Below are 11,170 nucleotides of genomic sequence, written 5' to 3'. Positions count from 1 at the left end.
ACTTGAACTGTCATTACTGCACTGCGTCTTTCATCTCAGGTTGTAGATCATCTTACAGATTGCTGTATTTTTCTATTTCTAGATCTGCCTGTAGAGAGGATCTTTATATTTATTCTTCCTGTTATACCGTCTACACTTTTATTACTATTACTGTACTGTGCATCTGCTAAATTTCCTTCAGGATTGATCCATCCATCCATCCATCCATCCATCCATCCCATTTTAAAATAAAGATTTAATTTTCTTTCCTGTAAAGTTTCCATTTTACAGTGTGAGGTTTTGACTTTGGTATAAAAGTGAGGATAAGTAAATACGCAAGTGCCTTATGTTGTGCAGTCATGTTAATTAGCACTATAAGCTTTCATTACCACTTTTAGCCCTGAAGCTCCAGTGCGAATCCTATTTTGGTTCCTGGTCGTGTCCGAAACTCACTAATGAGTCCAGACCGAATGCAGGAGAAGCATCATTTTTACCCACTGCACGCCACACCCCGCCCCCACCCCGCCCCCACCCCGCCCCCAGCCCCTTCATTTAGAGACCCATTTATTTAATTTCCACCTAAACCAGCAATTAAACACAAGTAATTTCTCAGGAGATATTTGTGAGATTCAGTAGAAGACAATCCACTCGTACAAGGAGGGAGAAATTCAAAGGAATATAAGAGAAAAAAACACGTATGTTAGCCAATCTGACTTAAATGGAAGATAACAGATATCAAGCAGTGTGTCCCAATTCAAGGGCTGGTAGACCGTGTCCTTCTAAGGCTGCGTAGACCCACCAAGGCTGAACCGAAATGAGACGGTCTGCTCTACGGCAGAGTTTCTGTTTGTGTCACAGCACCGCTGTTCCCGCCCTTACGGCTGCAGAAACGCCGCTCCTGTCAAGTTATTTTAAAGTTCTTGAAACTTTTTTCATTTATTAGAGCTGGAGGTGCTTCACTCTGTTTCTCTTCAGCCCACATTTGGCTTTTTCAGCATTTGTGTCTTCAGCTATTCGACTCATTTTAAACCCAATCCCTACATTTAAAGTGTCTGCTCAGCCGCTGTTCGCTCCTCTGCTGACTACGCCATGTTCTCGAATCCTCACCAGCATGCAATGAACCATGGGATATACTGGCTGGCGAAGGCTCCACCTTCATTGCCATGAAAAAGGACACATATCTCGGCCACATACGAAGGAGCCTTTGAAGTTGGACAGTCTAGTCGCGCCACTGTGACACAATCGGCTTTCAAATGCAGCCTCTGAAGGATGCAGCCCCTGAATTAGGACACAGCTAAAGTCCTTACAGGAAGGGCTGTCCACTCGGTGGCCACCTTGGAAACGCCACTGGGCAGTTAATCTCTCTTTGAATGAGGAGAGACCAAAATACTCGAGACTGAAGGACAAACTACTGTTTCAAAAACATTTGAAACCAGTGATAAAACCTAAAGTAACGTTTTGGCTCTATAATACACAAAAAAGTGTTTTTGTCAATTGTTCTGGTCACTGCGCCTGACATCCACAACGAGGGGGGCTGTCGCAAACTGACTGTCCTGCTTTATTTAAGTAAAGGTGGGATTTTCTCCACAGACGTTTTCAAGCTTTCCCATTCATTTTTCAACCACTGGCTGTCTCCTCCGCTATAACGTCTCTGATATGATATGATAAACTCATCTAATGTAAAAGTAACTAGACACTGGACCATTCTGACGGCCTAGATCACATCACCAGAGACGTGGCTCAGCACTTCGGTTGAAATTTGGTGTTTGGCATTTTTCTGGCTCCTGGTCGTCTCTGCCTTGGTGCAAAGCGTGTCTGGATTCCTGTGTGTTGTCGCCCTCTAACAATAGTTTCAGCAAAAGTGTCATTAAGTTTTAGGAGTTGTTTTTATGTGGTTCATTTTTAGAAAGTATTCATGCTTCTTACTTTATAAACTGATAGTGATGTCTGAAGACGCAGATTCTGACCCGGTTTCCGAACTAATTCTCTTCCTGCTCTTTTTATTTCTTTTAAAAGGTTTGAGGACTGAGGTTATGCAATTACGCACAAACGCTGATCAGGCGTAACATGACAGTTACAGTAGAACTACAGAGTGCAGCTATACAGTAAGTGGAGCTGATAAAGTGGACAATGAGCGTAGAAACGAGGAGGTGGTCAGAATGTGACGCTTGACCGGTGTAAATGTGGGTGAATTCCTGGTATTTAATCACAGCATTAATGATGAGTTCTGGAATTAATACATAGAGACCCTGACAGTCACTCAAAAACACTGTTGGCCACATCCAGAATTTGAGGTTCTTCTTATTTCAGCTTTAACAAATAAGGAGGTCAGAAAACCCTGAGGTCACGTTAAGCATCTAACAAATAAACGTTCAAGCTATCAGCATTTTAAATATCTTCGCATTATTAATGAAGGGAGTGCACTAAATTAAAATATTTACGGGTTGGTTCGAATGTCCTGTTATCATTTTTATAACCAGACTGGCTTCATGAACTCATTTCAGGTGAAAGTCCTCCAGCGTCTCTCTTGGTAAACCAGTCTTTTAATAGAACGTCATTAATTAGTGACGCTGACGTCTATTAAAATGATCAGAAGCACAAAACACTGAAGGTAAACAGTTTCCATCAGGGAGAACCGAGTGGCTCTGAAATCACTTTTTACACACAAGCAAAGTTTCAGTTTCAGATTTATTTACAACTTAGTTCCAAGTTTAAGTTGAATAAAAACTGGCTTTAAACTCAGGATCACAGATGAGCTCCTTTACTATGTTGATCTGTAGGCGTCTGTTCATAAACATAAACCAGCCCAAACTCATTTACTATAAAATGAAATGGTGTTTGTAGAAATTCAGAAAAAAGCCGCGTCAGTCTCGACTGCATATGTGGACATATTAGAAACTTCAGTACAGATACACGAAAAATACTTAAGTACAGAAATTACATTTACTTAGATACTGTCCACCACTGTAAACAGGTAAAGAAAAAGCCTGGTGCTGCTAGCAAGAAGAAGCTATTTTGTTATAGTTACGATTATTTCAATTTGTGAAGTGATATCATTCTGAGCATCCAGTAAACCACAATCACTCACATCTCTGTTACAACCAACCCAGAAGATCCATTTCACTTCTGATCTGACTGGTCAGTACAGGAAAAAAAAAAACATGGTGTAGGGCACCTGACCACTTACAGCGGATGGGTTTTCAACTTCGGGACACCTGGAGTGGAAAAACTTCACGCTAAATTAGTCCGTCTAGAAAACTTTCACATCTTACCATTTCCTCTATTGAACGCCGTCTTTCCCCATTAAACTTCATAGTGTGACAGTGATCAGAAGAAGAGTCAACAAGGGCCATCGTTTCTGCTCAGTGATGCTCTTTATTGATGAACAAGGCAGAAAAAATAACTGCAGAAATAAGTGAAATGAAGGCCGGTTACTTCTAGCCCTGTGCTTTCTCTCCAGGGTTCAGCAACATGAGGCTTCAGTGCCACATGCGACTCTTTTACTGCCCCCCTTTTAGCTCCACAGCTGAATCAGATCAGCAGGTAATAATAAAATAATCCTCCTCTACAGTAAAATAAAGCTCTGCTGATCCTTCAACACAGTTTAACAGTAAATGGTCTTAAACGCTGGAGTTAATGTAGAACTGCTGATTCACCCTTTAACCCTGAAGATCAGCGCAGACGGCTGGTCACCATAGCAACACAGACGACAGTCTCGCCCAGCTAGTAGCTACGAAACGGCAAAGAGAGAGATTTAAGACGGACATCGATAATTTGGAGACGAATGGACTGATTAGTGTTTATAGTCACTCCAGCTGGTTTCCTGATACGTTTAATCTGAAACGAGAAACTGACCAGCACTAAGTCGTAAAGTCCGCCTCTCATTCAATTTTTTCGGTTCCACCTTAAATGGTGCAGCAGCTACATTCTGGGGCCTCAGGCACCAATTAAGATGGAACGGAAAATTCGAACAAGAAGCTGATGAATGAGAAGCGATTTTGAGGAAAAGTTTCCTGCCAGAGATGCGAGAAAAGCAGCTATAACTCAGCTAAAGCTTAAAGCAAAGCAAGTCTGCATTTTTGTTTATACTTTTTAGCCCATACTAGTACATTACCACATACTGAGACATGTGGCTAACAAGGTGGTTTGATTTTTTTTGAAAGGACGAAATGGCTCTTCTTAACATTTGGTTTGCCGAAATCTGAGCTAACCCCATGTAAATGAATCCAGAACCCCAACACAAAACAACACACAAAACACATTCACAACTCAGAACAAACAACATAAATGATCCATTTTACAGGGGGTGTGCAGACCCCATCCGCCTCTTCGATTGGAAATCTGCAAAACCGAGCTTCTACGCTCATGAGGCTAGCACACCCCCATGGCAGCTGGCAGAACATCATCATTTATAACCCTCCAGGTCCACTAGGCAACTTCATAGATGAGCTGGACCTCCTTCTGAGTCTCTCCCTGACACATTTCATTCTGCTTTCTTCTACTGTGATGATTTTCCAACCTCATCCTGCTGAGGAGGCAACGAAATGGATGTGTATCGGAGTGACCCTCCTCCACTTCTCAGATCACACATTCCCTTTCACACTTTCCCACCCTGCTCTTCTGTACACCGACTGTTTTCTTCTCTCCCGGGAAACTGCTATGACTGCAATCCTTTCATCACTCTCCTCTTCAGTTAACCCTTGGCTTCACTAAACCAGATCAGAAGGATGCTCCCCACACACTTTTTGGCTGACAGCTGTGGTTAGGAGGTGCACTCTTATCAGGTAACGTGGAGAGAACATCCATATCCGCTCCATGCAGACTCTTCACCGGTGTCCCCAAGGCTCCATGCTGGGTCTGCTTCTCTTTTCCCTTTATTTTTACTCTTTTGGCAAAATAACATCTTCCCATGGCTTCTTCCACTGCTATGCCGATTACATTCAACTCTTCCTTTCCTTCCCATCTTCTGAAACTTTCTTCTCACATTTCAGCATTTCTGGCTGGCATCTCTTCATGGATGGCTGGGGGGGAAAATGGTCTCTATTGGAGAGTAGCAAGGTGAAAAATTCTGCTAACCAAGAGGAACAAAGTATTACCTCACATTTACCAAAAAACACCATAATGACCTCCAAACCCTTTGGAATAATGTTCTGTGGATGGATAACTTGCAAGTGGAACTTTTAGGGGCAGTCGTGGGCTGGAGGTTAGGGAACTGGCCCTATAACCGGAAGGTTGCCGGTTCGATCCCCAGTGCCGACAGTCCATGACTGAGGTGTCCTTGAGCAAGACACCTAACCCCCAACTGCTCCCCGGACGCCGTGGATAGGGCTGCCCACCGCTCCGGGCAAGTGTGCTCACTGCCTAGTGTGTGTGTTCACTAGTGTGTATGTGGTGTTTCACTTCACGGATGGGTTAAATGCAGAGTAGGAATTTCCCCGTTTGTGGGATTAAAAAAGTCTCACTTAACCTTTTGGAAGACAAGAGCCCCGTTACATATGGAGTTGAACCAAGGCTTGCACAATAAAAAGATTACACCAGCAGTGAAACATGGTGGTGGTAGTGTGATGGTATGGTAATGCTTCAGGGCCTGGGCGAATTCCGTAATTGACAGAAGCATAAATTTTTCTCTTTACCAGGAAATCCTGCAGAAGAACACACGATCATCAGTGTGCGATCTGAAGCTTTAGCAAAATTGGGCTCTACGGTGAGACAACGATCCAGAGTGATAAAATGATGAATAAAAAAAAAAAGTTTATGGAGGTTTTGTAGAGTGGGCCAAAATTCCTAAACCGCGACGTTAAAGCCTGATCTTCGCCTATAGGTAAGCGCTTGCAGCCCGTTAAGGCTAGATGAGCTCAGTTTTCTGCAGGAGTGATATAAATGTCGCAAAACCTTTCTTCCTTCAGTAAATGACTGTTTAAAAACTGTCTTGTGTGTTTCCACTTGCTCTTGATTGATTCATTAGAATCTGAAGCCATTTAGAGCAACAAAAGCGCAAAAGTAGATGGAACCAGAAGGGGGGCGAATACTTTTTCACAGCACCGTGAAACCGCTATTAAACAAAAAACAAAACCCAGACTGTTAATGCACCCTTAGTACTCACTGAAACCGAGAGCTGGATTTGAAAACTAAAACAAAAAGCCAATGATCATTTCAGAGATAGAACTCTGGACCACACACTTGGACCCACTTTCGTCCATTCATGTCTTTCTCTGTGGCGCGCTGAGACTTTTAATGCTCGAAATCACCAGTGGGCGGTCCACTTCCGATCCAAAATCCACATCAGTAGCGGCCGGCTCCAGGGATGACTGGAATTTCATTCTTTCTTTGTGAATCCATCAATTCAGTGTGCGCAGCTTGACCGCCTACTGAAGAGGAAGAATGATTAGGTGCATGGAAAAAGTAAAAAAAAAAAATTAAAAAAAAAAAATGAAGTGGTGAAACGTGCGGAAATCTCTTATCCTGATTTATCCCCCGTATTTATGAGGGGTCACGGAGCGCTGAGTTAATACCCGGATGACACGAGGCTGCACATTCCATTCTGTTCTTTTCCACCACCTTCGGTTCCATCAATACACACAGACTGAGAGGTAAGAAACCTTTAATGGAGCGTGCAAAAAACATCTCGTCTGAAAATACTGTAACGCTCCTTTACAAAACAAAAAACTAAATGCAACAGTGGTTTCTTCAGGAATCTATTCAACAACAATAACAACAACAATTATTTTAAAAAGGCAAATGAGTGAAAAATCAGGATTAATAAACTATACAAGCTAAAACAGACACATTAAACACGGGAATAAAAGCACGATCGGGTCGTTCCAAGCTGGGATTCAGGGACAGATCCGTGAAATGGCAATGAAATGAGGGAAAAACTCACATTTATGACGGTTTCAACACAAGCACGATCATGAATGTGGACCTTTACATAAAAACACGAACCTAATACTGCTCAACTGGCTCAACGGCCGTCGATGCCTCCGGCGTGAGGACGTAACCGTTTGACAGGACTTCACGCAAGTGTGAGCGAGCCCTGAGGGGTCGGGGGGAGGACGCCGTGGAACGGTGGTGACGTCGAAAGCTCACGTCCACAGATTCTACGCGCAACGTCGTGGATCAGCTACGTCATGTGTGGTGTCTGAAGCGTCTTTAGCTTTAGCACTGGAGCTACAAGGCTGATTAGCATTGTGCTAACTGCCTGCTTAAATAAGCACAAGCTTGTGTTCAGCGTTCAAGAGGTGTTCAGCGTCTCTAATAGACTTGATTACTTGGTTCCTGACGCTGGTAAGACTCACTGTTAGGTATAAACATGGACTACGAAGTGTGTTAGCATAGCTAAAAACACTAGCATCGTTTTTTTAATAGATTTCAGTGTCAGAAACTGCAAGACTGAGTCCATTTCAGTCCATTTCAGGACCGAGGAAAACGGGAACGAAGTAAGGTAGCATGCTGATGGGTGGGGTATGAGCTTCCATTTACTGTTAGCAATTTTAACCTGGTGCAAAACTAAAGAAGCAAAGTTCAGACACTGAATACATCGTCGCTGTTCGAAAGAAAACAATTCATTTTTTAATTTTTCTGTCCTTCATTTGAGGAAACCAGTTGCCCATTATGTTGTATTACTATACAGGGAGATTCACTCAAAAGAGGCCTGGAATATTCTGTTCTGAAGCGATCTGAACCATAAATGCGCTACATACCTTGACGTGTGTGTAATCGAGCGCATTACATGCGATGCTGGACGTGATCTCCGTTGTTCAGAGTCATTTCGATGCTCCATGGTTCTGAATGTATCGGCAAGCATTACAGAGGTAAAATGTGGCGATGGCTGTCCGGCGCCTACCCCATCGCCCCGACGCAGGGGGATCCAGGCCTGTTCGACGCTCCATACACTCAGGAGCTCGTTGCACATCGTTTCGTTCAGATAGCTTCATCCTAGTGAGAGTTGTTACAGAATATTTGGGGCCTCTTTCGAGTGAATCTCCCTGTATTTCATGACGAACGTGGACCTTTAGAAATGATCCAAAATGGCATGCAATAAAATGCATTAAATTATATTCATAATTAAAATGCTTTTGCCATTTTAGAGACTTTTTCCCTCTGGGCAGCGGCGATATCTTATAGGGTTGACTATATTTGGGACGATAGGGGTAAATCTTTGGACTATTGCTTTAAGATGAACAGGCCTGGAGTTTAAAGCGTTAAAACAGCTGCAGGTGGTGTTAAAGGTTTAGCGTGTGTCCTGGATGAATCCACTACAAACAAAAACAATCTAACGACGACAGCAATTCAAAAAAGCGACGAGTATTGAAACTAAAACTGTTCTGAATGCACAGTGATCAAATAAATGCACAGCATCCTCAGGTTACGCTCGTTTTCTTCGTTCACAGGTAACAGTGCGTCTCTCTCTCTGTCTCTCTCTCTCTCAGATGAGTTCTCCTCTGAAGGGAAGGTTCTGGAGGTTTTGCTCTTGCCAGCGGAAGCGGAGGCGCGCGAGAGTCGAGTCTTTCAGGTTCTCAAACTCGGAGAAGCCCAGCTGGTTCAGCAGGTCGTAAACTCCGGCCCGGGCCGCCACCTAAACACACACAGAGAGACAAATACAGACCTCCATCAGAATAAGAGCCACGTACTTCACACTGACCAGAGCAATTAGACCCCGAAGCTGTTTGCATGGCTGTATTTTAGCCATCACAACTTCGGAACGGTTCAAGTTACAGACATGATACACATATCAGAAAAGTCAGCAGACCCCACCCTCTCTAGCCAGAGTGAGATCATGGAGGTGTGGCCAAGCATAAGCGAGTAATCTGGCTCCAAACATGATCCACAGTCCACTTTACACCCTGTATATACTTTATACACAGTCCACTTGTACTACGTCTCTGCTTATAGGCTTCATAAGCCAATGAGGGGTTAACACCATGTGACTGGGGGAAACGTGACTAGCGGGTGGAACTGGAGACGATTAAATTGGGGAGAACATTGGGGCAAAAAACAGAAATAGAATAAATGGAAAATGAATCTGAAAGAGGCTGGTGCCTACAACAGGACAATGATCCTAAACAAACCTCAAAATCCACCATGAACGGCCAAGAAACGCAAGCTGTTAAAGTGAACCTCACAGTGAGTCGCCTGACTTGAACATCACTAAAAATCGGTGGATCTTAAACATGCTGTACATGTAAGACGGTCCAAGAATATCTCAGGACTGGACGATTGCCAAAAAAGTCCTAAAACAAACAGAAATATCTCTAGCTGGCTACAGAAAGTGTGTGTAAGTTGTGATATCTGCCAAAGAAAGTGGCAATACGTGCTGAATTAGAAGGGTGTCCAAACATTTGCACTTACTACAACAGTACAACAGATGTTTCTGTGGCCCAATTCTATTAAAAGTATCGTACTTTTCTATTAATATTAGCCCATTTCCACGAGCTGCACTACAATGTTTGCTCCCACCCCCTCCCCAACAACGATCTATGGGACAGCACCACAAAAGAACAGATGGCAGGTGTCTAGTTAAGCGAATGGGCAGTTTTAATAAACCTACAGTTCACTGGGCACATTTAAAGAGGTTTAACCGTGATCGGCAGCTTATGTAGTCATTTTATATAAAACAATCCGTTAAGTAAAAATAAATTGTCATATCTTTACGAATGTGGTCAATTACGTATTCATCTATATTGCAACCAAAAGGATGCCTCTATATTAAATTATACTGCAGCCAATCAGCTTCTACTATATTAACAATATATTGCAATCTACCAGATGGCAGTATATTCAATCATATTGCAAATCAAAACCAGCCAGTCATTTTCAGTCAGCTTGCCAACAGGCTAAACACCTCCAACATTAATATCACAGGCTTGAATTAAAGCACTTCTGGTCTGATTCACTGAAAAACGGCAGTATAAAAGTCTAAAGAATGTCATCTGAATGTTTTACACACTTCAAATGCCCGTGTCTCACTCAGAAGTCTCGTCAGACTCAGGGGGTCCCGAGTCGGGTCTCTTGGACGCGAGTCCCGAGTCGGGTCTCTTGGACGCGAGTCCCGAGGCGGGTCTCTTGGACGCGAGTCCCGAGGCGGGTCTCTTGGACGCGAGTCCCGAGGCGGGTCTCTTGGACGCGAGTCCAGAGGCGGGTCTCTTGGACGCGAGTCCAGAGGCGGGTCTCTTGGACGCGAGTCCAGAGTCGGGTCTCTTGGACGCGAGTCCAGAGTCGGGTCTCTTGGACGCGAGTCCAGAGTCGGGTCTCTTGGACGCGAGTCCAGAGTCGGGTCTCTTGGACGCGAGTCCAGAGTCGGGTCTCTTGGACGCGAGTCCCGAGTCGGGTCTCTTGGACGCGAGTCCCGAGTCGGGTCTCTTGGACGCGAGTCCAACTAGAGGCTCTTGGATGCGAGTCTGAGCAGGGCCTCTTGGACGCGAGTCTGAGCAGGGTCTCTTGGACGCGAGTCTGAGCAGGGTCTCTTGGATGCGAGTCCAACTAGAGGCTCTTGGATGCGAGTCCAAGTAGAGTCTTGAGTCTCTGAAGTGAGTGTGAGTCAAGTCTCTGAAATCTCTGTCCGAGTCGAGTCTGAGTTCAGAAAGTCTAGCGTCTGCTGTCAGACAGTGACTGCCTGCAGATTATGAATGTGGATGAATCCCAAATGACCACCTTTAGTGATATTTTGCTCTGCTGGGCTGCAGGAGTCAGTACTTAAATCCCGATGTAGTGCACTATGTAGGGAGCAGGGAATCATTTGAGATTGAGATTCATTTAGATTCCAGGGTAAGAAAAGTGGCGTCGGACAGGCAGACGACTCACCGTGAGATTTGGTGACCAAACAGTACTTATAAACAAAGGTTTCGCATTAAACAGTGCTGTTATTATATGTTCACTGTTATACGACAGTAAGTTTGAAAAAATCATGAAAGATCTTCAGTTTACAGCGACGGGCGACTGAATGTTCTCCACATTCAGTGGTCAATCATTGCTTAGCAATGATGCCGTACTCTAAAGGAACTACATTTCTTGGCGGAATACTTGTTTGGGAGTTATTATTAATAATAACTTAAATAATGAACTAAAACATTATGTATTTTAATATACATTGTTTTGAGCTGCCGTTTAATAAAAGCAGCAGGTTACTCGAGGCAGTGAGATACTGTGATTTTATCACAGGGCAGGGAGTTGTACTCCACTTCGCGTCGTGCCA

General features: G+C 43.8%; 1 protein-coding gene across 3 annotated transcripts in view; it reads right to left on the bottom strand.

The window, feature by feature from the left end:
* Positions 1 to 6,563: 6,563 nt before the first annotated feature.
* Positions 6,564 to 11,170, bottom strand: part of pald1a (phosphatase domain containing paladin 1a) — a 125,702-nt gene continuing 121,095 nt past the window's right edge. For 2 of the 3 annotated variants that reach the window (XM_017720268.2, XM_017720267.2), the window contains exon 20: positions 8,405 to 8,554. In XM_017720268.2, coding sequence (XP_017575757.2) covers positions 8,405 to 8,554 — 150 coding nt within the window. Of the gene's footprint in view, positions 8,555 to 11,170 lie in introns of all 3 variants that reach the window. The other variant, XM_037544424.1, reaches the window with a different exon arrangement.

This window comes from Pygocentrus nattereri, chromosome 13, assembly GCF_015220715.1.
Source record: "Pygocentrus nattereri isolate fPygNat1 chromosome 13, fPygNat1.pri, whole genome shotgun sequence".
Taxonomy (NCBI): domain Eukaryota; kingdom Metazoa; phylum Chordata; class Actinopteri; order Characiformes; family Serrasalmidae; genus Pygocentrus; species Pygocentrus nattereri.
This window is presented reverse-complemented; position numbering and strand designations above follow the sequence as displayed.